This window comes from Dromiciops gliroides, chromosome 1 (assembly GCF_019393635.1).
Source record: "Dromiciops gliroides isolate mDroGli1 chromosome 1, mDroGli1.pri, whole genome shotgun sequence".
In the NCBI taxonomy this organism is placed as follows: domain Eukaryota; kingdom Metazoa; phylum Chordata; class Mammalia; order Microbiotheria; family Microbiotheriidae; genus Dromiciops; species Dromiciops gliroides.
Genome location: NC_057861.1, coordinates 68,696,611 through 68,722,419, shown reverse-complemented (window position 1 = coordinate 68,722,419; position 25,809 = coordinate 68,696,611). Strand labels below are relative to the sequence as shown.

The 25,809-nt window shown below is 49.4% G+C and overlaps 2 protein-coding genes across 2 annotated transcripts in view; both read left to right on the top strand.

Moving 5' to 3' along the window:
• C3 (complement C3) overlaps nt 1-16,413 on the top strand; it is a 32,429-nt gene extending 16,016 nt beyond the window's left edge. The window contains exons 19-41 of the mRNA XM_043986695.1: nt 363-448; nt 1,573-1,715; nt 3,315-3,527; nt 3,923-3,989; nt 4,111-4,197; nt 4,646-4,849; nt 4,975-5,050; nt 5,740-5,899; nt 7,251-7,346; nt 7,639-7,795; nt 7,905-8,068; nt 9,538-9,696; nt 12,900-12,959; nt 13,147-13,237; nt 13,429-13,480; nt 13,820-13,907; nt 14,051-14,140; nt 14,745-14,850; nt 15,090-15,179; nt 15,286-15,369; nt 15,510-15,593; nt 15,679-15,814; nt 16,171-16,413. Coding sequence (XP_043842630.1) covers nt 363-448; nt 1,573-1,715; nt 3,315-3,527; nt 3,923-3,989; nt 4,111-4,197; nt 4,646-4,849; nt 4,975-5,050; nt 5,740-5,899; nt 7,251-7,346; nt 7,639-7,795; nt 7,905-8,068; nt 9,538-9,696; nt 12,900-12,959; nt 13,147-13,237; nt 13,429-13,480; nt 13,820-13,907; nt 14,051-14,140; nt 14,745-14,850; nt 15,090-15,179; nt 15,286-15,369; nt 15,510-15,593; nt 15,679-15,814; nt 16,171-16,312 — 2,635 coding nt within the window. The 3' untranslated portion in view covers nt 16,313-16,413. The remainder of the gene's footprint in view (nt 1-362; nt 449-1,572; nt 1,716-3,314; nt 3,528-3,922; nt 3,990-4,110; nt 4,198-4,645; nt 4,850-4,974; nt 5,051-5,739; nt 5,900-7,250; nt 7,347-7,638; nt 7,796-7,904; nt 8,069-9,537; nt 9,697-12,899; nt 12,960-13,146; nt 13,238-13,428; nt 13,481-13,819; nt 13,908-14,050; nt 14,141-14,744; nt 14,851-15,089; nt 15,180-15,285; nt 15,370-15,509; nt 15,594-15,678; nt 15,815-16,170) is intronic.
• A 2,452-nt stretch (nt 16,414-18,865) lies between these two features.
• TNFSF14 (TNF superfamily member 14) lies at nt 18,866-22,608 on the top strand. Its single transcript, XM_043977195.1, has 4 exons — nt 18,866-19,294; nt 19,477-19,510; nt 20,187-20,228; nt 21,292-22,608. The coding sequence occupies exons 1-4, from the start codon at nt 19,058-19,060 to the stop codon at nt 21,720-21,722; spliced, it is 744 nt and encodes a 247-aa protein (XP_043833130.1). The 5' UTR covers nt 18,866-19,057; the 3' UTR covers nt 21,723-22,608.
• Nucleotides 22,609-25,809: the final 3,201 nt, after the last annotated feature.

Here is a 25,809-nt window from a genome sequence, read left to right as displayed (position 1 = left end):
CCGCTGTGATGAACCCAGCCCCCAGCCCCCTTTCCGCAATCCCCAAATAGTTGTTCTGATCCCCTTTCATCTCTTTCTACTGAGATGATGCCAATGTCCTTCCTTCAATCTTTTTTTTTTTTTTTTTGGTGAGGCAGTTGGGGTTAAGTGACTTGCCCAGGGTCACACAGCTAGTAAGTGTTAAGTGTCTGAGGTCGGATTTGAACTCAGGTCCTCCTGAATCCAGGGTTGGTGCTCTATCCACTGCACCACCTAGCTGCCCCCCTTCCTTCAATCTTAAGACCTCCAGTCCATCCCGGAAACAGGCAACCCCTCCTCCTAAATCCTTCTCTCTTACTCCTCACTCTTTTCCTCCCTCCCAGAATCTCAACCAAGTCCCTCACTGTGTTCCTCAAAGACTCCATCACAACCTGGGAGATCCTGGCTGTAAGCTTGTCAGACACCAAAGGTGAGGCTAGGACCAAAACAGAAAAGCGGTTGGTAGGATTCAGGGCTGGGGGAGCTAGGGCTGGGGAGCAACAGCAGCGCCCTTCGCTCCCAGGCCTCTTGATGCTGCCTCTAGTGGGGAGCGAGATGCCCTGAACAATTTGTTCTTTGGGGCCAAGTCTTTGGGAGAAAAGAGGCTGGATTGAAAGTTAAAAAACCTGAATTCGAATCTCGACAGCACTTGTATGCTTCTGGACAAATTCATTCCTCTCTCTGGATTTTGAAATGAAGGCCCTCTTGACCCTCCAAGGCTAGTTTAATTCAGTGTTTAATAAGCACCTAATGGCTTCAAGCTTAATCATCATCTCTATGATGATAGCTCCCAGAACTATCCATGTAGCCTTGATGGAGGAGGCTAAAAGAGTTAGCAGATCAATCAAACACCCTCCCCCCCCCCACACACATATTAGCCTTAGGTCTTTCCCTGGGTCTGGTCTGGAGGCGCGCACCTCTAGTGGCCTATCAGTGACTCCTGTGTATCCCAGAGACATCTCCAAATGAATGTGTCTAACACACGCCTGGCACTCTATCCACCTAGCAGCCCTACACATATAAGATATACATATATACATGTATATGCTCATACATGCATATGTATATTTACACTCTTATATTAGGATAGAAAGTCCTTGGGAATAGGTGTTATATGTATATATGTAAGTATGTATACATATATACGTGGGTATATATATATATGCATGTGCATATATAGTAAATATATATATATTATATGTGTAATACATATATAGCAAATGTGTACAGTATATGTAATGTGTGGTGTGTGTATATAATGACTATGTTAGATCTCTCTATACATGCACATACATACATACATACACACATACATAAATTAGACTGTCAAGTCCTTGACAATAGGGATTGTTTAATTCTTCGCCATTGCCTCCCCAATGCCTAGTACCGTGCTTAGTACAGAAAAGGTGCCTAATAAATGCTTGTTAACAGTCATGGGTTGATTCAAGGTCATAGGGTGAATTAAGGGCTGAGGTGAGACTGGCCCCCAGGCCTTTGACTCTGCCTACCTCCAGCTGCCTGGTTACCCCCTGCTCCTGTTCTCTACTTGGGCAGGCATCTGTGTGGCTGACCCCTATGAGATCACTGTGATGCAGGACTTCTTCATCGACCTTCGCCTGCCCTACTCTGTGGTCCGCAACGAGCAAGTGGAGATTCGAGCTGTGCTCTACAACTACAGAGAGTTTGAGACACTTAGGGTGAGGGGACCTCGGTGGCCCTGCCTGGATTTCCTCTCTCTGGGCTCACTCCTCACCCTACCCCGACCCTGACCTCACTGCTTGTTCTGCACCTCCTAAGTTGGAGGGAGAAGAATATGAGCTTCTTCGTCAATGGATGACTCATTCAGTGGGACTTCGCTGATCCCTGGCCACTGTTCCTCCCCCCACCATTTCCTAACAAAGTGTGCCAGACCTTTAAGGAGGGCTAGGGGTAGGGGTGGAGATAGGAGGAGAAAACATATATGACTTCACAGAATAGCAGAACAGGATGAGGCCTTAAAACAAGAACAGAGAATATCAGAGGCACTTGGGGAAAATAGAATGTCAAAGCCAGTAGGCTGGCATTGAGAAGCAGGAGAGTATCCAGGGGGAGCCAGCCAGTACTGGCAAAGGGCCTCAAGGATAGACCTTCTGAGGACTGGTTAAAAGAACTTAGGGTGCTTAACCTAGGGAAGAAAAGTGATCACTACCTCCAAGAATCTGAAAGACAATCCCTTGAAAGACTTGGACTTATTCTGGTTGGTCCCATACCAAAAGGGAGCTTAATTATAACAATGTAGTCATTTTTCAGTCATGCCCTGTGCTTTGTGTTCCCATTTGGGGTTTTCTGGGCAAAGCTGCTGGAGTGGTTTGCCATTTCCTTTTCCATCTCATTTTTACAGATGAGGAAACTGAGGCAGACAGGGTCAAGTGACTTGCCTAGGGTCACACAGGTAGTTAAGTGTCTGGGGCCAGATTTGTTTTTTGGGGGTTTTTTGCCGGGCAGTGGAGATTAGGTGACTTGTCCAGGGTCACACAGCTAGTAAGTGTCAAGTGTCTGAGGCCTGATTTGAAGTCAGGTCCTCCTGAATCCAGGGCTGGTGCTTTATCCATTGTGCCACCTAGCTGCCCCTGGGGCCACATTTGAACTTAGATTTTCCTGACTTTGGGTCCAGGGCTCTTATCCCATGTGTCACCTGGCCCCGAATGGAAGTTGCAGAGTTGTCGGTTTGGGCTTGACAAACTTCCTAGCATTTAGAGCTGCCCTGAAGTAGAACCTTGGTGGGGAACAAGTTCTCCCTCAGTCAGTCAGTATTCAGTGCCTACTTAATGGATGTAAAGCCTATTTAATAAATAAGCATTTATTAAGTACCTACCATGTGTCAGGCACTGTGCTAAGTGCTTCCTGGAGGTCTTTAAGTAAAGGCTTCAGTAAATAGGGCTTTTAGCATGAAGATAGAGTGGGAATGATTGTTCAGGTACAGATTGGATAGCTGGGCTGGGTGGCCTTTGAGATTCTTTCCAATGCTGAGTTTCTCTGATTCTTTGGTCCTGGAGCATTGAATGTCACAACTAGAAGGAACCTTAGCTGTCTTCTAATTTCATTTCACAGAGGAGGAACATGCCTAGGCAGTAGAATTGACTTGTTCAAGGTCACACAGGTAGTAAGTGGCAGAGCTAGGATTTGAAACCAGCTTCAGAGAACATTGGAAGCCACAGGGGTGGGGGGAGGGTTCTTGAGCAGGGCAGGAGATAGGAAGATCATACTTTGGAGGAGGGGAGGTGTCATTCGGAGGCATCCCCCCCTCATCTTCCCAGGTACGTGTGGAACTGCTCTACAACCCGGTCATCTGCAGTGCTGCCACCTCCAAGAAGCGCTACCAACAGGTGGTGAACATCCCACCCAAGTCTTCTTTAGCTGTGCCTTTCGTCATCGTGCCCCTGAAAATCGGCAACCATGACATTGAAGTCAAGGCTGCCGTCTACAACCACTTCATTAGTGATGGTGTCAAAAAGAAGCTGAAGGTCGTGGTAAGTCATGGGGGACTTAGCTTTGTCCTCCCTCACCTGCCCACTCCCCTGGAGCCAGCATCAGTCGGGCCACTCTGTTGGAGGGAGCGTTGGGAGATGACACCTGAAGAATCTTAGCTGCTCAGGACTAGAGAATCCTAGAACTCAAAGAATTCTACCCTCTCTGGACTGAGGGATCCCCAAACCTCTGAAGCTTAAACTCCTAGACTCTAGAATCTTAGATTAGAAGAATGTTAAGACTCCAAGAATCTTCTGATGCAAGAGCTCGAGGATGCTAGAATCCTTCCCCCGCCCCAGATCCTCTAGAACCAGATCCAAACATGTTCAGAATGGGAGAGAAAGCCCATTCTGGGGATGACATTTATCTCCTCCCTACTACCCCCCCCCCCACAAAGCCGGAAGGGATGAAAGTGACAAAGGCTGTGACCACTCGAACCCTGGACCCATTGAAACTTGGCCACAGTGAGTTGGGGTTTGGGAGGGCAGGTGGGGAAATCTGAGTGGGACCACAGTGGGGAGGAGGGTAGGGGAACTGGAGAGAGGACCCTTTGTGATTCCCCCCACCTTCTATCCCCTCGGTCAGATGGTGAGCAGAGGGAAGACATTCCTGCAGCAGACATCAAGGACATTGTTCCAGGCACAGAGTCAGAAACCAGAATCCAATTTCAAGGTAATAGTCTCCGGGGATTCCTCACCCCTCCCCATGCAGGAGACATATCCCCGGCCTCTCCTCAGCCTCTCTTCCTTCCTTCCCTCTGGGAAGGCACGACTTCATTCATGTAAGCATTTAGAGTTATAAAATTTCCCCTAAGCACTGCTTTGGCTGCAATCCATAGATTTTGGTATGTTGTCTCATTATTGTCATTTTCTTGGATGAAGTTATTGATTGCTTCTATGATTTCTTGTTTGACCCGCTCATTCTTTAGGATGAGATTATTTCATTTCCAATTGATTTTAAGTCTATCTTTCCATGGCTCTTTATTACATGTAATTGTTATTGCATCATGATCTGAAGGCATGGCTTTAGACCTGGTATCATGCAGTAAAGGAGAGGGGGACCCCAGTGGCCAAGGCCCCACCCTTGAAGGAGCGCTAATGGATCTCCATCCTGTCTGTAGGAACACCTGTGGCCCAGATGGTGGAGGATGCTATCGATAGTAGCAAGCTCAATCATCTGATTGTGACACCGTCGGGCTGTGGTGAGCAGAACATGATCGGAATGACTCCCACGGTCATCGCCGTTCACTATCTGGATGCCACGGATCAGTGGGAAAAGTTTGGATTGGAAAAGCGGCTGGAAGCCTTAGAACTTATCAAGAAGGGTGAGGTTCCCTGACTCACTGATGTGTCCCTGGCCTCTCCCAGAGCCCCTTTCCATGACCTCAGCATGGGCAAGCCTGGCCCGGTCCCTCTCTGACCAAGCCGTCCCCGCTTCCCCTCCCCACAGGGTATGCACAAGAGCTGGCCTTCAAGAAGCCAGACTTTTCCTATGCTGCCTTTCTTGACCGACCATCCAGCACATGGTAAGCCTGGGCTGGGCCCCGGAGAGTCTGTGGCCAGCCCCTCCCTCTCATCCCCTCTCCCAGCTCACCATGACACTGAAATATAGGCAGAGGGATGCAAGCCCAACTGCTAAAGGTAAGGAGAGCTAGTTAGCTAATGTCATCCAGTGTAGAGAGCACAAGATTTAGACATTCATAGCTGGTAGGGGTGGAAAGGCCCACAGAGTCCATCCCTCTCATGTTACAGAGAAAGACACTGAGGCTAGAGAAGGGAGTGACATAGGGATTCCCATAACAGCAATATGTAATAGCATATGTTATGTTGTCATATAACAGCAATTATGATAACAGCTTTATATAGAACACGTTATAGGAACAAAGCACTTTCCCATATCACCAAGAATCAAATAGTATAAATCTTATCTCCATTTGACAAATAAGGAAACTGAGGCTCAGAGAGGTCACATGATACACTCAAAGCCACACAACCCATAACAGAAATGGGACCTGAGTCCAGGTCGTTTGACTCCAAGTCCAATGTTTCCCTGATGATTGTAGTCGGGATACCTGGGTTCAAGTCCTGGCTGCCACTCACCATCCCCGTGTACCCCTCTGCATCTCAATTTCACCTTCTCTAGAAGGCAGAGCTTAGGCCAGATGAAGTCTCTGTGCCTCACTCAGCGAGCTGACACCATGACCTTTTCTCCCAGGCTGACAGCCTATGTCGTGAAGGTGTTCTCCATGGCCACCAACCTCATCGCAATTGATGCACAGGTCCTCTGTGGTGCAGTCAAATGGCTTATCTTGGACAAGCAGAAACCTGATGGAATGTTCCAGGAGGATGGCCCAGTGATCCACCAGGAAATGATTGTAAGGCCGCCACCTGCCATTTAGTGGGGTTGGGGTGAGAGGGAATGTGGTAAGGCAGCAGTGACAGGAAGGTTAGACTCCCAGCTTGGGGAGGGGGAGGGGAGAAAGAGGAGGGGAAGGAAGGGGGGGAGGGAGGGAGAGAGACAGAGAGTAGGGGAGAGAGACAGAGGGACAGAGAGAGACAGAGGGAGACAGAGAGAGACAGAAAGAGGAAAAGAGAGAGGGAGAGAGAGAGGGAGAGAGAGAGAGGGAGGGAGGGAGGGAGAAAGGGAGGGGAGAGGGAGGGTGAAGAAATGATAGAAGATAGCTATAAGGGCAGCTAGGTGGCGCAGTGGCTAGAGCACCAGCCCTGGAGTCAGGAGTACCTGAGTTCAAATCTGGTCTCAGACACTTAACACTTACTAGCTGTGTGACCCTGGGCAAGTCACTTAACCCCAATTGCCTCACTAAAAAAAAAAAAGATAGCTATAGATATAATAGAGAGACAAAACATGTGGATAGAGTAAGATATAGATAGATAAGCTAGAGGAAAAGATAAGATAAGATAAGATAAGATAAGATAAGATAAGATAAGATAAGATAAGATAAGGCGTTTCCTAAAGACTAACCACATTCCAGACACTGTGTTAAGCACTGGGAATGCAATTAGGAGCAAACCCCCTTCCCCCCCAAAAACCTGTTCCTTCCTTCAACGTGCTTCCATTCTGGTGGGGGAAAGCAACACATAGAAGGGAGCTGAACAGTGTAGGAGAGGGGAAGGTGAGATGGCCTGTGGAGGTCGTCCGTGGACTGATCTGGATTTGAAGTTAGCATGACTGGTGTTGGTACTTCCTCAAATTCGAGGGTCTAGGGAGGAACTCATCAATTGGAGGAGGAGGCCAGAGGAGTGGAGGCATTAGTAGTGTGAAAAGCCTGCTGGGTCATTGGGAAGTAGGGGTGGGGATCATGAGTTGCAGTATACAGTGGCCTGGGTGGCAGGGGGTGGGCCTGGTATCATCTTTTCTGATGATACAGAAGCATACAATTTGCCCCCACCCTGTCAGTTCCCCTAGTCTAAGGGATCAGAAAATCTAATCCAGGGGCAGCTAGGTGGCTCAGTGGATAGAGCACCAGTCCTGGAGTCAGGAGGACCTGAGTTCAAATCCGGCCGCAGACACTTAACACTTACTAGCTGTGTGACCATGGGCAAGTCACTTAACCCCAATTGCCTCACACACACACACACACACACACACAAATCTAATCCAGGGAGGACTGAGACTTAAGGCCATGAGATTTGCTAGAAGAAATGGGAGTTTAGAGGCTGAGAAAACTTGAACTCAATGCATAACCTGGTTTTTTCTCCCCTCAGGGTGGCTACAGGGGTGGGGAGGCTGATGTTTCACTCACAGCTTTTGTGCTCATCGCTCTGCATGAAGCAAAAGACATCTGTGCGGGCCAAGTCAATGTAAGTAACCCCCTCCAACCAACCTTTTTGTGTGTTCCAATCTTTCTCCAGTCCCCAGTACCCATGCCTTAAACTCTCCCCAAACCCCCAAACTTTCTAGGCCTCAGCATCTCTTTAGTCCCATGACCTGTGCCCCAACACTCAAGTTCCCCTCGCTGCCTCGAACCTCTTCTCTGGTCCCTGGGGAATAAAAGATGGTCTTCCTAGGTCAGGGGCTTGTCAGGGGAGGAGGATATAGCATCAAGTGCCCAGCAGTGCTGGCCTGAGCAGGGTCAGGGTCTTCTTTCCACAGAGCCTGGAAGGCAGCATCAACAAAGCAGGCGACTTCCTGGCCAACAAATACCAGGCCCTGAACCGGCCCTACACCGTGGCTATGGCTGGCTATGCCCTGAGCCTGCTGGAGAGACTTGATGAACCCAAGGTGGACAAGTTCCTGAGTGCAGCCAAGGGTGAGCGAGTCCTCTTGCAGCAGGAAAGGAGGGGCAATAGAAAAGGACGCAGGGAGGTCCCAGGCTCACGGGAGCCAGTCAGTATGTCTGAGCTCCCTTCTCCCCACAGATGGCAACAGTTGGCAGGAGAGAGGCCAGCAGCTCTACAATGTGGAGGCCACATCCTATGCCCTCCTAACCCTACTGAAACTGAAAGACTTTGACACGGTCCCTGCTGTAGTTCGATGGCTAAATGAGCAGAGATACTATGGAGGTGGTTATGGGTCTACCCAGGTAAGTGGCACTCGGGCCTAGTGAGCAGACCACACACACACACACACACACACACACACACACACACACACACACAGAGTTCTCCAGTGACCTTCCTAGAGGAGATATCCACAGGCCAGCGGGATGCAGAAGGGGAATCAATACCTCCCTGAGTCCTAAATAACATTGGTTGTGGCTACTATCCCATCTGCCAACGGGTCAGTCCCTCCTCCCTGACTGTCTAAGCATCAAAAGTAGAATCTTAGAGAATTGCGTAATATAGAAGACAGAAAAATCATAATATAAGCCTGGACCCTGGATCTGTTGTGGGTTTTCCCATTTGTATAATGAGCTCCCAGTGAGAAAACTCCCTCTTACCAAGACATATTGGCACCTGATCTGCAATTTGGAGTCTCAGGGAGTTGCCCGGAGCCCTGAAAAATGAAGTCACTATTCCAGGGTCACATCAAAGGAAAAGCCTGAGTTGGGGGATGAGTTGTCTTTGTTAGAGGAAGAGCAAGGAGACCTGTGTCATGGAAGAGTGGAAGGGGGAAGGGGGGAGTGTAAGGGATAAGGAGACTGGAAAGTGATGGGGAATGGGAAGCTGGTTGTGAAGGGCTTTGAACACCGGATAGAGAACTTCATATTTGTTCTTGGAGGTGATGGGGGTGGCCCCACTGGGGTGAGAGGGTAAGTGCTTTCACAGAATATATGTAAGAGAGAAGACTTGAACGTGGGACTTCCTGACTTCTATCTGCTATGGCATTTGGTCTCTCAGAGGAGACATTGGAAAGTAGACTCAAGAATGTCAAAACTCAGAGATTACCTACTGCCTTCTTTTACTGATGAGGAAACTAAGGGGAAGGAATTTGCCCAGGATCACACAGAGAATCAGCAAATGAGTGGCACAACCAACTGCCAGTCTGGCAGTCCTGAATCATGTCTTGGGTTGTGGTGGTGGTGGGGTTAACCCCAAGAGTTCCCCTCTGAGCTCCCTTTCTCCTACAGGAGGAATGCATGGTTTTGAGGGCTCATTGTCTTGGGATACTTAGAGATCTCTATCTACTCTGGAAGAGGAATCAGATGGGACTATTCAGTCCCAGAGGGAAAGACTAGAAGCAATGGGTAGAAGCTAAAAAGATGCGCATTTAAGCTCAACATCAGGAACAATTTCCCAACAACCTTAGAGGTTGTTAGGGAAAAGCTGGGGAACCACTTATTGGGTGGGTAGTCTTGGGATTTCTTTTTCAGATGTGAGTTGGGCAAATGGCCAATTGCAGTGGAAAATTCTGTGGTTCTGAATTACTTTCATGGTTCTCTAGACTTTGACACAGCCTCGTTATCATGGGTTCTAGGCCACCTTATTGGTATTCTCAGGTGTCCTATAACCCTCTCATTCTCTTTTCTGGTTGAATTCTAGGTCACTTCAATGGTATTCTGGGCTCTCTCATGATGCCTCTTTCTCTTTTCTTCCCTGACTTGTATTCTAGGCTACCTTCATGGTGTTCCAGGCTCTGGCCCAGTACCAGCAGGATGTGCCAGATCATCAAGAACTCAATCTGGATATATCTGTCCAGCTGCCCAGTAGAAGCTCAGCCTTCAACTACCGCATCAGTTACGACTCGGCCAGCTTGTTGCGATCAACTGAGGTATGGCACTTCCTGTTTGCCCCGCACTCGTCGTAGCCTGCTAGGACCCAGATAAAGGGGAATGCCGTGCAGAGTTCTAGCCTCACTTCAGCCTACCGTCATGGGGTCACCTTTCTTCTCCCTCTGGGAGCTGGACAAGATGAGGGGGAGGGAATCACAGGGAAAGGAAGCAGAATAACTATAAAGCCTAGGAGGATGCCTATCACCTCCTCCCAACCCTAAACCTCTCTGTAAAATGAAGAAAGGTCCCAGCCATGGGGAGAGGCTTCACCTTTGCTATCTTTTTTCCTTTTGCTCTCTCTTTTTTCTTCTCTTTACCTTTTTTCTTTCTCCGTCTCCTCTTCCTTCTTTATCCTTTTCTTCCTCCTTATATTACTACCCCTTCCTCTTCTTCTTCCCTACTCCCTTCTCTTCCCCTTCCCTTCCCTCTCGTCCCCTCCCCTCTCCTCTCTCTCACATTCTTTCCATCTTCCTACTACCATGAAAACATGACCTCCTCCAGAAGACACTGCCTTCCTGGTCCCCTCGGCCGGTTCTGTCTCTCCCTTCCCCCATGGCCACCTTGGGCCAGGATGAGGAGTAGGCACACTCCTAGCTTATCACTGTCACCTCTCCTCTTCAAAGACTTCCATGCCATCTTTGGATCGAGGTGGCTTCCAGGTCACTTTGCATCCTCCCTGAAGACTTTCTGGCTTTCTTATCTACCCTCACCCCTGCCCTTGTACCAGGGGAGGGGCTTCAGGACACACACTGATATCCCTTTGAACACCCTTGCTTCCTAATTTGGGTGTTTCTGTCACTCCCATGACCTGTGCTTTCACTCCAACTCAGCCAGATGTAGGAATACTCAGAGCTGCCATCTCATCACGCCCCGCCCCCCTCAAAGGGTTCTACCTTTGTGATACAGAACTCTGAGCTTCCTCCCTGACCAGAAGTTCTTCTCTGCCCACTTCTCCCTGTCTTATGTTTCCTAAGCTTATTCTCTGTTCCCACTGAAGCCTCCAGTCATTCTATCTCTCCCTGAATGCCCTGGTTCCAGGCTCTGCTCTCATCGCCCTACTTTGAAATCTTTGCCATGTAGTTTCTCCCCTTCAGTCCCTTGCCCATGTCCTGTGGCCACTTACTACAGTCCAAGCCCGACCCTGTATTATTTCCACCATCAGCCTTCTCTGCTCCTACTCTTCTTATGCTGCCAAATCTGCTAGACATCACAGCTGTGCAGATTTGTTCACAAATCTATTACCCAATCACAACTGGGTCCCTGGAACACACTGAACCTTTTACTGACTCTGCCACACTCCCTGAAGCACTTGTTCCAAACCTTCTCTTCCTCCCTTACATCTTCTTTGCTGCTTCACACTCCCTGTCAGCAGTAAACCTTGCTTCATACTCTACCCCAAAATATTTCTCTCCAATTCTGTACCTTTAATGAATTCTGTCATTCTTCGCAATGATCTCTGAAGAAGAAATAGCTAGGCTCCTTGCCAAGATGAGCCCTTCTTGTGTTCTGCATCCCATCCTCTCCCATCTCCTCTGGGAGTTTGCCCTTTTAATCATATTTTCCTTCTGTCTGGAAACACGTCCAGACCTTCCCTCTCAACTTTATAAAACCATCCTAACACCCCCTAAAGGGATATTCTTATATCTCTCATCCGTTTTATGGCCAGACTCCTAGAAAAAAAAAAGGCTTTCTTTCTTTTTTTCTTTTTGTGAGGCAATTTGGGTTAAGTGACTTGCCTAGGGTCACACAGCTAGTAAGTGTCAAGTGTCTGAGGTCATATTTGAACTCAGGACCTCCTGAATCCAGGGCTGGTGCTCTATCCACTGTGCTACCTTGCTGCCCCAGAAAAAAAGCTTTCTATACTTGTTGCCTCTGCTTTTTACCTTCCACTCAATTCTCAACCTGAAATATGGTTTTTACCCCAAACTCAACTGAAATGATCCCTCTAAGGTAACCAGCAATCTCTCTCTATTGCTAAATCCAATGGTCTTTTCACAGTCCTCCTATTTCTTGACCCGTGTACCACCTTTGACACTGCTGGCCACCCCTTCTCCTGAAAATACTTTCTCCCTTGGATTTCCATGACGCTGCTCGGCCATGGTTCTCTTCTTGGTTCTGTTTTCTTTGCAGAATCGTCATCTGTGTTCTACCACCATGTGTGGATGTCCTCCAGGGCTCTGTGCTAGGTCCTCTCCTCTTTTCTACATCATGGTGATCTTATGCTTCCCCTGGTTTCAGTGATCAACTGAATGGTGCCCAGATCTCCAAATCCAGCCTAGCTCTCTCTCCTGAATGCCCATCTCCTATCACCAACTGCCTAGTGGATCTCTCCCCCTGACTGTTCCATGGACAGCTCAAGTTCAACATCTCTAAAATAGAGTTAATGATCTTTCTCCCTAACTTTTCTCTTCCTCCAGCTTCCCTGTTTCTGTAGAGGACACCATCCTCCTTCCAGCCACCCAGGTTCTCAACTTCTGAGTCATTCTTGTCTCTTCCTTCTCCCTGAACTCCTATATCCAATCTACTGCCAAGTCTTATTAATTCTCCTTCCACAGAATCCCTCCCATCCATCCCTTTCTCTCCATTCACACAGATGGCCTTTGTTACCTTTAGCCTGCATTTACTATAATAGTCCCTTAAATGAGCTTCCTGTTTCTATTCTTTCTCCTCTCTAACCCATCCTCCACACATCTACCAAATTGATATTCCTAAAACCCAGGTCTGATCTTGACACATTAGTGACTCTCAACTGCCTTCCTTAACCCCTCTTAATTCCAGTGTTTTCCCTCTGGTAATTATCTGCTATTTATCTGTATAGCTTGCTTTGTCTGCATTTGTTTGCATGTTGTCTTCCCTGTTAGATTGTAAACTTCTTGAGGGCAGGGACTGTCTTTTGCTTCTTCTTATATCCCCAGAGCCCCAGTGCTTGGCACATAGTAGGGTGCTTAATAAATGTTTATTGATTTATTGATGAAACCTCAACTCCTCCAAGAGGCCTTTCCCAATTCACCCAAAAGTAATTTGTATTTATTTTGTGTGCTTTTTGTATTTCTCTTTGTACATGTTGATTTCCCCCAATGTGAGTTCCCAAAGGGCAGGGACTATCTTCTTTCAATCCTTGTATCCCCAATGCCTAGCAAAATGCACAACACACAGTAAGTGTTTAATAATTGCATGTTGGACTGAATTCTCCTTCCTTTAGACCAAGATAAATGAAGACTTTACTGTGAAGGTCAAAGGAAAAGGACAAGGCACTCTGTCGGTGAGAAAGCTCCAGCCCCTGACCTGAGCCCAGCCTGAGCTCCTACTCCTAGCCTCACCCTCACCCCTTACCCAAGCCTGGGCTCTAATCCTATCCCCAGTCCTCACCCTCTGACCCTCTTACTCTAAGACTACCTTTTCCTTGTTCCTGCTCTGGTCCACTCTGACCTCCTTTCTCCCATTCTCAGGTTGTGACAGTGTATAATGCCAAGTTAAAAGATAATCCATTGTGTAAGAAGTTTGACTTGAGGGTGTCCACTCGACCAGCCCCAGAAAATGGTAAGGTGTCATCCCCCCCCATCCCCCTTCCCAGGCCCAGAGTCCTAATCCCTTTCCTTTCTTTATTCCCAAATCTTGGCTCTGATCTCTTTCTCCAACTCTTGCCCCAATTCTGATGCCCTTTCCCCACTAGAGTGGGGACTGAGACCCAGAGCTCTTACCTTCACATGTTCTGTCCCACATCTTTTCAGTCATGAAGCCTCAGGATGCCAAGGCCACCATGTTCCTTGATATCTGCACTAGGTGAGTGGTCACCAATAGGCAGAGGAGAGTGAAGGCCACTCACTGGGAATCATCTCACCCCCTTGCCTAGAGGAAAGGCCCAGGTTGGGTGGTGGGTCACTCCTGTAACCAGTGTTCTCCCTCCTCCTTCCTGCCCTCTTCTTCAGCCCTCCCCTTGTCCCTTGTCCCAACATCCCCCAGGGAAGAGCATCTTGGAAGTTGAACCTGTCTCCAGCAGTTCCTTGTTACAGCTAGAGGTCAAAACCTCAACCCTAGGCTCACCCTCAGGCCCTTTGCCCCTGCTCTGATTCCCCCCCCACCCCCCCACCCCCCGGGCCCTTTTGGTTCTGCCTCATTCAGGTACCTAGGAGAAACTGATGCTACTATGTCAATTCTGGATATCTCTATGATGACTGGCTTTTCCCCAGACACGGAAGATCTCAATTTAGTAAGAAATTTGGGCAAGGAGTCCAGGATGGGGCTCAAATAGAGCAGGGAGGAGTCAAGGGCAAGGCTGGCTGGGGGAAGGGACTCAAGCCCTGAGGCATGTTCCAGGCTCTCACCTATCTTTGTCCTTCTTTCCCCGCCAAGCTGACCAAGGGCAAGGATAGATACATTTCCAAATATGAGCTGGGCAAGGCTGTGTCTGACAAGAACACTCTTATCATCTACCTGGACAAGGTGAGCAGTGCTCCTTACATTCCAGTTTCCCATTCCTTCCTGGGGACCCACTGTCCCTCCTTTCTTCCTTCTCTCACAGCTTTGCCTCCTTCCTTCCCTCTCTATTTCCCTCCCTGCCTCCCTTTCTTTTTTCTCCCTCCCTCACTCTCCCCCTCTCTCTCTTTCCCTCCATCTCTCCTCCCTCCTTCCCTCACTCACTCTTTCTCTCTCCCCCTTCCTCCATTTCTTTCTCTCCCTTCCCCCTCCTTCCCTCCCTTTCTCTCTCTCTCCCTTTCTCTCTTCCCCCTTCCTTTTGTTGTTGTTGTTTTTGTGGGGCAATGAGGGTTAAGTGACCTGCCCAGGGTCACACAGCTAGTAAGTGTCAAGTGTCTGAGGTCAGATTTGAACTCAGGTCCTCCTGAATCCAGGGCTGGTGCTTTATCCACTGTACCATCTAGCTGCCCCCTCCCCCATCCTTTTTAACCCATCTCTCTATGGTACTTCTCGCTATGACTTTCCTTCTCTTCTCTCCCTCCTCTTTTTCCTCACAATTTTTCTTTGTCTCCCTTTGACCCCTCCCCATTCTCCATGAACACCCATTCCTCCTATTCCCTCCTCCTGTCAGATTTCCAACAAGGAAGAGGAGTGTTTGTCCTTCAAGATCCACAAATATTTTGAAGTGGGACTCATCCAGCCTGGGGCCGTCAAAGTCTACTCCTACTACAACTTGGGTCAGTGAGTCCTCTGTCTTGGGGGCTAGAGAGGAGAAAATGGGAGCATGGGACAGGAAGCAAGATCTTGAGGACCCCCCCTTCCCCAGTCCAAATTGTGGTGGTCTGAGTTCTGAGAGTCTGGGAGCATGGGGATATGAACATCTGAAGGTCTGCGGGTCTGAGGGTTGAAGATCTGAGCTTTGGGGTCTCAGGGCTGAAGCCTCTGATCTCTCTCATTCTCCCCCTCCCCTCCCTAGAGGAAAGCTGTACCAAGTTCTACCACATCACCAAAGAGGGTGGCTTGCTCAATAAGATCTGCCACAAAGATGTGTGCCGATGTGCCGAGGGTGAGTGCCAAGGCAGCTGGGGGCAGCTGGATGGGGCCCCGGCTTGGGGATCTGAGCCCTCTCCTGGCCGATCGCTGAAGCTGTCTCCTGTCCCTCCTCCCCACAGAGAACTGCTTCCTGCATCGAGAGGAGGAGCAGCTGACGAGGCAGCAGAGAATTGAGGAGGCCTGTGAGCCGGGAGTGGACTATGGTGAGTACCAGGTGGTGGCTGAGCCTGTGAATTCCTGTGTGCTTCTGGGTCTCTGGGATTCTCTGTTCCCACGTACAGGTACCTGTTTGGATGTGTCTGTACTCCTGCCTCTCTTTGACCCTGCTGGTTTCTGTCCTCAGTCTATAAGGTCAGGGTGAACAAGATCCAACAGTCTGACAGCTACGATGAATACCAGATGCTCATCAAAGAGGTCATTAAGTCTGGTGAGTGGCCCCATCCATGCCCCAAGCCCAGATCTTTTCCTGTGATTCCCCTCTCCCAAGGCTTACATTGTGTTTCCTGCCCCAGGCTCCGATGAGAATCCTCGAGACAAGCTTCGGACATTCATAAGCCATGTGAAGTGTCGGGAGGCCCTGCTGCTAAGGGAGGGCAAGGATTATCTGATCTGGGGCATCTCCTCTGACCTATGGAAGATGAACTCAGAGTAAGAGCCAGGGCCCACATGTTTCCCCTGGTCCTAGCTCTTCTCTCTATGCCCCCTACCTGGCCTAGGTCATCCCATTCATTTTCTGCCCCGCCTCAGTCATCCTGTATATCCCTTCTTCGGGTTCTTTTGTTCACTGCCACTTTCTTCCTCTGCTTGACCCAAGTTTCTCTGGCCATCTCCCTGTTTGGTCTGGCTCACTTCTTTAGCCCAGGTCATTCCATCCATCCCCCTTCCTGGTCTGGGGCACTCATATCTCCCCCACACCCCACTCTGGGTCCCTCTATCCACCCCCTGGTCCTCGGGCTGGTGATAACCTCTTCCCCCCTGCTAAGCCTCCCTCTCCATGCCCCCAGGCTTAATTACATCATTGGCAAGGACACCTGGGTGGAGTTCTGGCCACAAGAAGATGAATGTCAGGATGAAGAGAATCAGAAACTGTGTCAGGATCTGGAGGTCTTTTCTGAAGGCATGATCTCCTTTGGCTGCCCCAACTAACCTGGCCATGACCCAACCCCACCTGTGGACCTGAATGGCCACCCACCCCTGGCCTCAGCCATCTCCTACCATATTTTTAAATAAAGGCTCTTTCTCAAGGATGTAATGGACTCATCTAGTGTGGTGCTTGGAGATCCTTGGGAGATCAGGGAAAAGGAACCCAGGCCTGGGGGGAGGAATGGAGGAGAGGTGGGCGGCCAGGTTCAGATCCGGACTATGCCATTTAATAAACCCCTGTCCCTGGGCAAGGCCCTTCCCCAGCCTCATCTTCAGTTTCTTGATCCATAGAAATGAGGGCAATAATCTCTGAGTGGTGAATGATAATCAGAGAATCTCAGAGTGCTGTTTGATGTGGGGCGCTGGGATTATCATTATTTGGGGGGGGGTTGTTGTTGTTGGGCAATGAGGGTTAAGTGACTTGCCCAAGGTCACACAGCTAGTAAGTGTCAAGTGTCTGAGGTCAGATTTGAACTCAGGTCCTTCTGACTCCAGGGCCAGTGCTCTATCCGCTGCGCCATCTAGCTGCCCCTGGGATTATCATTATTAAAAAGGTCAAACACTCATTTACATCTCAGTTTATTGGTTTGGTTTGGTTTGGGGACTGGGCTTCCTTCCATTCTGCTCCTGGAGGATTGTCATGTCAGAACTGGAAGGTCCCTATTATCTGGTCCCATTTTACAGATTGGAAAACTGAGGCCCTGAGAAGGGACAGGGTTTTCTCAAGGTTGCGCCAGTAACAAAGAACAGAATGAGAATTTGAAACCTTCTTCTAAATCCCTCATCCCCTACTTTCCCTGACTGGGTGGCTGACTCAAAGGAGGTAGGGAGGTGTTGCAGGCAGGGGTTTGAGGGGGCATAGAAACGAGAGGATTACTGCTCAGAGTAGAACACTCAGCACCCACACACTCATCCACCCCCACTCCTTGGCAAGCCCAAGATTTCATAGCCCCTTCAAGCTTCCTCAGCATCAATTCCAAGGCTCTGAACACAGCAGGTCATTACTCAACGTTTCCTGAAGAGACAGATATGCCATAGAGGACCTTTTGGGGAGGGATGGGTGTGTGGATGGGTGAGAGAGATAGGGCAGTCGGACCCCTCAGACACCCAGGTCCCCAGCCAGATAGTCCAGGAAACACCTTTGGTTTGGAGGTTTTGTGATTTGGGGTTCAACTCTGGCCTTAGGTCGGGGGCTAGAAGGAGGACAGGGCTAAACACAGAGACTCTAAAGTCCCTGGGAGACTTAGGAGGGACAATAAACCCTATTTCTCCCCATAGCACATGTCCCCAACCCCAAGGCCTTCAGAGCTCTAGGCCCTGGACCCTTGGATCTTCCTCTGTGCTGTTCAGTCATTTTTCAGTTGTGTCTAACTGTTCATGACCCCATTTGGGGGTTTTCTTGGTGAAGATACTAGAGAGGTTTGCCATTTTCTTCTCTAGCTCATTTTACAGATGAGGAAACTGAGGCAAACAGGGTTAAGTGACTTTCCCAGGGTCACACAGCTAGTTAGTGTCTGGAGCCACATTTGAACTCAGGTCCTCCTGACTCTAGGCCAGGTGCTCCATCCACAGCATTGCCTAGCTCTGTCTCCCCCATCCCCACCCCATTCACTGTCTCCAAACCAAGATGGGAAACATGTACTTGGAGATCATCAATAAATCCTATAAATTCAACCCTCACTTTCCACCTGACTCTAATACTTTTACATCTCCTCTCCTCCTGCCTCACACCTGCCGTATTCACGCATACATATACACAGAAGCCACCACACATGGAAAAGACCCACATATGGCCCTTGAAGTTGGTAAGGGAACCTACATTTTATCACTACTCCTTGGTCCTCCAGCCAACTCAGATCCCTCTTCTGTTCTCTAAAGATCCTGGGTATTGAGGGTGGATCATAGATTTAAGGTCAGAGTCCATTTAGTACAACTTATTTTACAGATGAAGAAACTAAGGCCCTTCGGGGGACAGTGACTTACCCAAGGTCACACAGCTAGAAAATGTCTGAGGCAGGCAGAAGCTCAGGTCTCCCTGATTGTTGTTGCCTAGCCACAGTCAGCATGCTTCCTGATGAGCTCTCAGGTTCCTTCCATCTCTAAAGTCCCATGCCCTGATTACATTTCCCAATTCAGACTCTTCTTATAAGTCCTGCTGCCTCCTCAGACTCATCGTTTGATGAGCCCAACCACCTGGCTTCCATTGGGCACCCTCTTTGGAATCCCGCAGGCCCTTAGGGCACACATTCTTTCCCAGAGGGGGTCACACAGGTTCCACATGGTCTTGGAAAATCGGAAAGTGTGAGTACATCAGCCCCACCCGCCCACCAACCGCTGGGGCAGGAAGGGGGCGGCCGGGGAAAGGGGGCGGGGCAGACTGGCTTCAAGAGGCTCTTGGGGTGAAGGCTGGGACCAGAGCAGCCTCAGTTCGCCTGCCCACCTGTCCGGGAGGCCTAGCCAGAGCACATGTGGTAAGCAGTTGGTTTCCTCTTGAGAACCTATCGCCCCAGGGTTGTGCCAGTGCATTCATCCGCCAGCCACCAGGACTTCCTCTGGATTGCCCATCAGGTACTTCCCAGACACTTCGCTGGATACATCAGCCCTTACCCACTTGGGTGCTAGAGCTGGGCACGAGAGCTGGCATTTTCCTGGCCCTGGAGGCCGAGCCGTTTCCTAAGAACTGAGCCTGGGCACCTTCCCAGGCCTTAAGGCTGAGCACCAAAGCTGGAGATTTATTCAGTACCCGTGATGTCAGAGGGCAGAAGACCCATGGGAGATCCAGGGATTCATCCATCAATGTTTGTCGTGGATGGACAGACGGATGTGCCCTTCCCCCCACGGAGACAGAGCAAGCAACGGACATGCCAGGGAACACAGCTGGGCCTGGGGCTCCTTCTCCTCCTGGCACTGGCTGGCGTAGCTATAGAGGGCTATTTTCTATGGAGTTTCCACTGGGACCTGGCGGCCCTCAACCTTCGGCTCCCGGTGGGTGAGCAGGCTCAGTTTGTGTGCTGCTGTGTGTATTTGTGTTTGGGTGAGCGTGTTTGTCCCTCTGTGTGGACACATGGTATGCCTGTGTCTATATGTACATGCCTGCGTGTGTGTGTGTGTGTGTGTGTCCCATTGCCTGGTGATTCCCATAGTCACACTGCATTTCTGTTTTTCAGAGAGAGGAGAGCTCCTTGGAGCAGCTGGTTCAGGGTGAGTTTAAAGGAAGGGACAACGAAAGGAGGGCCAGGACTGCCCAGGGGGAGGGGTCACCCAGTCGCATCTGCAGCCAGTCCCATGCTGTTCTCAGGCTACCATCTCCCCATCCCAATCCTTCCCCCCTCCCAACTTGACTCCAGTCTCTCTGCTCCCTCCCCCACCCTGGCCCTGCCCCCACTTCCAGCATCACTTCTGCATCTATGCTCCTCCTTCCTCCCCCCTCCAAGCTTGGGAACCCCATTGCCTAATGGAGTTTGCACAATCCAAGGCTATGAATGCGTGTCAGCAGCGGGGCAGGGAGTGGGGGTGGGGATGAGGGGGTGTAAACAGATAATATGCCTCATTCCTACTCAGAGCTGAGGTCCAGGAACTGAATTTGGAGTCCAAAGACCTGGGTTCAAATCTCAGCTCTGCTACTTGCCGCCTCTGTGGTCTTGGGCAAGTCAGTCTTGTGTCTCAGTTTCCTCATCTGTAAAATGAGATGAGATGGCCTCTGAGATCTTATCCAGCTCTAGAATTAGGATTCTGTGATCCTCTGATCTCAGGATCTGGGGTTATGACCCCCAAAGGGAAGGTATTAGGAAGAGTATCCTGCAGGGCTTTTAGGAAGGTCTGAGTGACAAAGGTGCAGGTTCCCTAACCTTTCACTTCCCACCTTATCTCTTCCCAGAGAGGAGATCCTATCAGGACAAGCCAGCAGCTCACCTCACAGGTAAGGAACTGGGGGACAGGGAGAGGCAGGGTAGGAAAGGCACAAAAGTGGACTTTGCTGGCCCAAGCCAGATGTGGGACTAAAGAGGAGCCCCCAGAGGTTCCCAAGCTTGCATATTTGCTCCAGAAATTCTAAGGACCATAGGAAAGACATAGGGAGATGGGTCAATTAAACTGAAGGGTATGGATGGATGCATCCCCTAGGTGGGCCCATAAGCAGTACAGTGTAGGGGGAAAAAACACTTGATCTGGGGTTAGAGACCTTGGGCAAGTAATTTCTTTTCCTTTATGCCTCAGTTTCCTCAACTATAAAATAGAAGGTTGCATTAGTTGAGCTCTAAAGTCATTTCTACCTTGGGATTTTGTGACCCTAGAGGTAACCCTTTGAGACCCAATGTGGTCATTAGTGGTCAGGTCAATAACAAAGGACCACTTATTGGTAGAAAGGTCTGGGTTCAAGATCTACCTCTGAGATATGCTAGCTATGGGACCAGTGGTAAGTCACTTAACTGGGTACCCTGGGTAACCCTCTAAGGTTATATATTCCACATGACATCAATTACAGATAGTTTCCATACCAGGAATTTCCTACACTGGTGAAATCAGAAGTCTAGGCCTAAAACCAACCAACCAACCCCCAAACTTCCCCATAATTTCCCACAATCCCTCATTCTTTCCTGGCACTTTCTATTTTTCTAGATTTCTTTCTCTTCCCTGACATCATAGAATCTCAGTATTGCCAATGACTCTAGAGATTATTTAGTCCAAACTCCTTACTTGACACTAAAACCCACATCTGGGAAATGACTAACACGCTCAAGGTCTCTGGCTACAAATCCAGTCTGAGGGAGAGATCAGGGTTTGAACTTTGGTCTGCTGAATCTTCAGTTTCCAAATCACAGCCTCTTTCCACTAAGGGATGTTGAATCTTCCTACCCAAGAGGGCCTGGATCACCTGCCCTACCTGCCAGGGGACTATAACAACCCCTCCCCACTTTTCTCACCACATACACAATTACACTCTATGTATGTTCATCTCTCTCTCTCTCTCTCTCTTTCTCCAGGTGCCAACTCCAGCTTGGCAATGAAAGGTGAACCAATGCTCTGGGAGGCCCACCTGGGCCTAGCTTTTCTTCGAGGCCTGGAATATCGAGCAGGGTCATTGGTGTGCATTGAGCCTGGCTACTATTACATCTATTCGAAGGTGCAGCTTGGTGGTTTGGGATGCCCCGGAGGGTCAGTGACCGGGGGACCTGTTACCCACGGGCTCTACAAACGAACTGCCAGATACCCTGAAGAGCTGGAGCTGCTGGTCAGCCGTCGGTCCTCCTGTGGTTGGGTGGGGGCTTCAGCCAGAGTCTGGTGGGACAGCAGTTTCCTAGGCGGTGTGGTCCACCTTGAGGCTGGTGAGGAAGTCTTTGTCCGAGTGCCAGAAGAGAGACTGGTCAGGATCAAGGATGGGACCCGTTCCTATTTTGGGGCCTTCATGGTTTAAGCTGCCTCAGTTTCTCCATCTGCAAAATGAGGGATTTGGATTAGATGATCTCTGTGTTTTCTTCTAGCTGTCAATCCAATATCCTGTGGTCCCAGCTGTGTGACTTTGGGCAAGCGACTGCCTCTCTGGACCCCAGTTTATCCCATCTGTAAGATGGAAGTATTATACTACATGGTCTCTAAGGATCCTTCCAGCTCTCAGTTTTATGAACTATGGCTGACGGTCCAGCCCGGGCAGGTATCTTGGGGGAAACAGAGGGTGCTTCCAAGACCAGTCAGAGAGTTAGTAGATGCGAGTCAGAGAGGATGGCAAGACAAAGGACTGGTCTGTCCATTCAGGACACCAACAGTGGCCTCAGGGCCAGCTAGGGAACCTGGAACTGATGCTGAATTTCCTGACATTCAGGATGGGGTTTGGGGACTCACAGGGGTATTTATCAGGCGGTTTGGGGAAAACAGGTGAGGGGACCTTGTTCAAGGTTTGACACTCACCTACTGTAATCTACACAAATACAGTAGGACACACATACAATCACAGATGGATAGATACATAGATGTGTTTGTATGTATATGCACACACATAGTCACATAGGGCATATCAGAGATGTCACACACAAGGAAATAGTTCCACAATGGCATGCACACCCTGACCCAAAGTCACCTACATCTTATAGTTGCACATGAATAAAGCTTCACAAAGTCACAGTCACACTTCTCTTCCACACCCACAAATCACACACCTCTCTTACATAATCACACAGTTACACATGAATGGATTCTGTCACACAATTCTGTCTCTGTCAGTCTCTGTCCCTCTGTCTCTCCTTTTTCTTCTCTTTCTCTTTCCTCTTTCTCTGTATCTCTTTCCTCTTTTTTCTTCTCTTTCTCTCTCCTATTTTTCTTCTCTCTGTCTCTGTCTCTCTGTCTCTCTATCTCTCTGTCTCTGTCTCTGTCTCTGTCTCTGTCTCTCTCTCTCTCTCTCTCTCTCTCTCTCTCTCTCTCTCTCTCACACACACACACACACACACACACACACACACACACACCTGTAGGAACAGTGCAGTCTGGGTGGAGGGTGACAATCTTAAGCCTAAGGACTGCACTGTGATCTTGGACCAGTTCACTCTGAAATAAAAAGCAAAATGTTTACCTGACTATGGGTTTCTGTCTTTGGTTTGTTTGAGGGAATGAAGGAGCCAGCTGGAAGGAGGTACACAGACCCCAGGGCAGGGGGGTGTCTTTGTGGGGAGTGATAAGGATTGAGGAGAAGTCAAATTAGAACTTCCATGGTTGAAATGACCCTTGGGAGGCAGAGAGGGTTAAATGAGACAGGAACAGCTTTTCCTAGGGAACAACAGGAGGTATCTCTCTCCCACATTTGTAGTTGGAAGGACTGAGAAGGACACAAAGAGGAAGAACCAAGCCTCAGGAGAGTCCCTTGTTCTCTGGTACACCTTGACATAGAGGCAGAAAAATGGACAGGATGACCTGGTCCAGGGAAATGTGTGTAGTGTGGGTGGAGATGGGTGATATCCCCCTATTACAGATGAGAACACTGAGACCAAAAGAGGGAAGAGGACTTTCTCAAAGTCACAAAGTAAGGCAGGCACAGAACTGGGGCTAGACATTGGTTTCCCTTGAGGTGAGGGCACCTACCCCAGTTTTGGGGGCATTCCCCTGTGGTCTGCTCAGCCCTCATTCCTCCCCAAGTCATATCCTTGCCCAGGCAGTGACGAAGAAAGAGAGGCACCGTGTCAGCCGAGGTGGCGACCGGGAGCGCAGGGGACATGTGGATCTCTTTTGAACAGCTGAGCAGAACATCCTTGGGGGCATTCCACTGGGGGGGGGGGCATAGGAGGCACAACACTTCACAGATTGGCACTAGATTAGAGCTGCAGAGAAATAAAATGTCAAACGTCTGAAGGATCACTTATTGCGCAGACAGGGCTGAGGGGATCCCTTCTTTGTTCTCATGTCTTAGCTCAGGCCTGGGCTTTCAACCCTATAAGCGAGCTTAATGATCATACGCACAAGCAAAATGAATTAATGATACTATCACAGTCATACTTTATCTGGCAGTCTGAACTTGATCTCGTTTCTCCTTCACCCTAGGCCTCACTCTTCCCATGTGTAAAAATGAAGGGTTTTTGCCCGATCATTCTGTCTTCCAAGGTCCCTCCCATTCTGGGTTCTGAGTTCTAATTTGATTTTAACAAAGGCTTAGACAGTACTTTCTCACTAGGTTAGGTTTAGGGGATCCAAAGACAGGAATTTAAACAATTCCTGCCCTCAAGGGACCTTTGGTTTACAGATGGATAGGACAGGGATTCAGATAAGCAAACATGGGGTAGTTTGAGGAGGGAAAGAGGACGCTAGGACTTGGGGACAACAGGGAGGAACAGTTGTTGTGGATGAACTGAGCCTTGAAGAAAGACCAAGATCACAAGACACGAAGGTGAGGAGGGAGTTCATTCCAGGCAAGAAGATGGCTCTGCCACATGGAAGCAGTTGGAATGTGAAGTCCGGGGAACAAGGGGTGGTCCAGTTGGGTCAGAGAGGACAGGGAAGGGTATGTAAGGAAATGAATACAAGCTGGCTGCAAAGGTAGGTGGGGGTCCCTTCCAAGTCAGAAGCTCTGTGTTCTAAGTTCCATGTCCTATTACATCATTTAAACCCCACTCTGGAGGGAGAGTGGGTAAGCATCACCCATTTTATAGATGGGGAAAGTGAAATGTGGAAGGGGAAATAAGTTGCTGAAGCCACAGTGAGTCAGCACCCAATTCAGGACCAAAACCCAAGTCCCCTGACTCCCCAGTCCCACATTCTTTCCGATGGAGGAATTAGAGGTGTGTGGGAAATGCAGAATGACTCTAGACACCCGGGTCCTGGCCCCCTCCTTTATTTCCTTCTCTTCTGCCTCCTCCCTCCCCCCACCTCCCCATTTCTGTGGTGGGGAGGATGGTTTGTCTATTTATAAAGCCTCAGCCATCAAGTAGGAGCGTGAGCAGGAAACTTCCGCTGAGGCTGCTGGGAGGAGGCCGCCTGCCACTGAGCTGCTCCCCAGCCCCAGACTATTGGGCTGTCTTAAAAGAAAAAAGACTCTTTGGGGCCTCTGGGGGAGGGGACTACCCCTTCCCTGGGGCTGGAAGGTCATAGAATGGGCAGGGGCCCTAGAGGGTCAGAGGACCCCAAACCACCTCCCCCACACTGTTTCTATGTACTGCTGAAGAAGAGGTTCACAAAGAGGAAGTGGCAAGACACTGCCCGAGGAAGGCTGGAGGGGTGCAACTCAGGACACCTTAGACCATCCCCTGCCACTGTCTCCACACTTCAATCTTTACCCATGACCTAGTTTTGTTGATTTTTTTCTCTTCAGATTTCTCAGAAGTTTATCTCCCCATTTCCGGCAATTATCAACTCTACTACCAACCCTACAGTCCCCCTGTTCTCACTGCTCATGGGGAAGGAAAGACATCACCATCCGTCTGTCCCTTGGTACTTTCAGGGTGGCCAATTACCCGGGGTGACTACAATCTTAAGTCTCAGGGGGCTAAGGGTCTCTGAGGAGCTGGGCTAGACTGAGATAGAAGGAGACCCCTGAATTCTGGCTCCCTGGGCCTTCTGGAATGCCTCCTCCTCTGACAACCCACATCTACAGGGCCTCTAAGGAGAAAGGGATTTTGAGGTACTCTCGGGAAGATTCAAGGCCTGTTCCTGACACTTGTTTCCCTTAATGTGGGCTCTGATGATGTGTAGGAGACAGAGCAGGGGGATTGGCAGGCTGGGAAAGCAGGGCAGCTCAACCCCAAAACATCTTCAGTCCTGAATACTGTCTTTCACCAAGTAAGAAGACATCCTTCCCCCTTCTTACCATTGGTCCACCCCATCTCCTTCAATGGAGCCAGCACTAAATAAAAGGCGTTAGGAGGGGAGGACCTCCTAGAACTTGGGGACAAAGTCCCAGTCTCCCTCATTCCCTCCACTCTAGGCCTTTGCTAGAGTCCAGAAAGCCACACCTGTATCTACTTGCACCTGCTGAGCCCAGGTATAAGGAGGCTTAAACCCTGGTTCCATCTATCCAGGTCTTT

What these genes read in the sequence shown, in the direction of transcription:
- TNFSF14 (XM_043977195.1), top strand. Translation starts at nt 19,058, where the DNA reads ATGTCAGAGGGCAGAAGACCCATGGGAGATCCAGGGATTCATCCATCA. An exon ending in CCCTCAACCTTCGGCTCCCG is followed by an intron (nt 19,295 to 19,476) that starts GTGGGTGAGCAG and finishes TCTGTTTTTCAG; the next exon opens with AGAGAGGAGAGCTCCTTGGA. An exon ending in CTTGGAGCAGCTGGTTCAGG is followed by an intron (nt 19,511 to 20,186) that starts GTGAGTTTAAAG and finishes ATCTCTTCCCAG; the next exon opens with AGAGGAGATCCTATCAGGAC.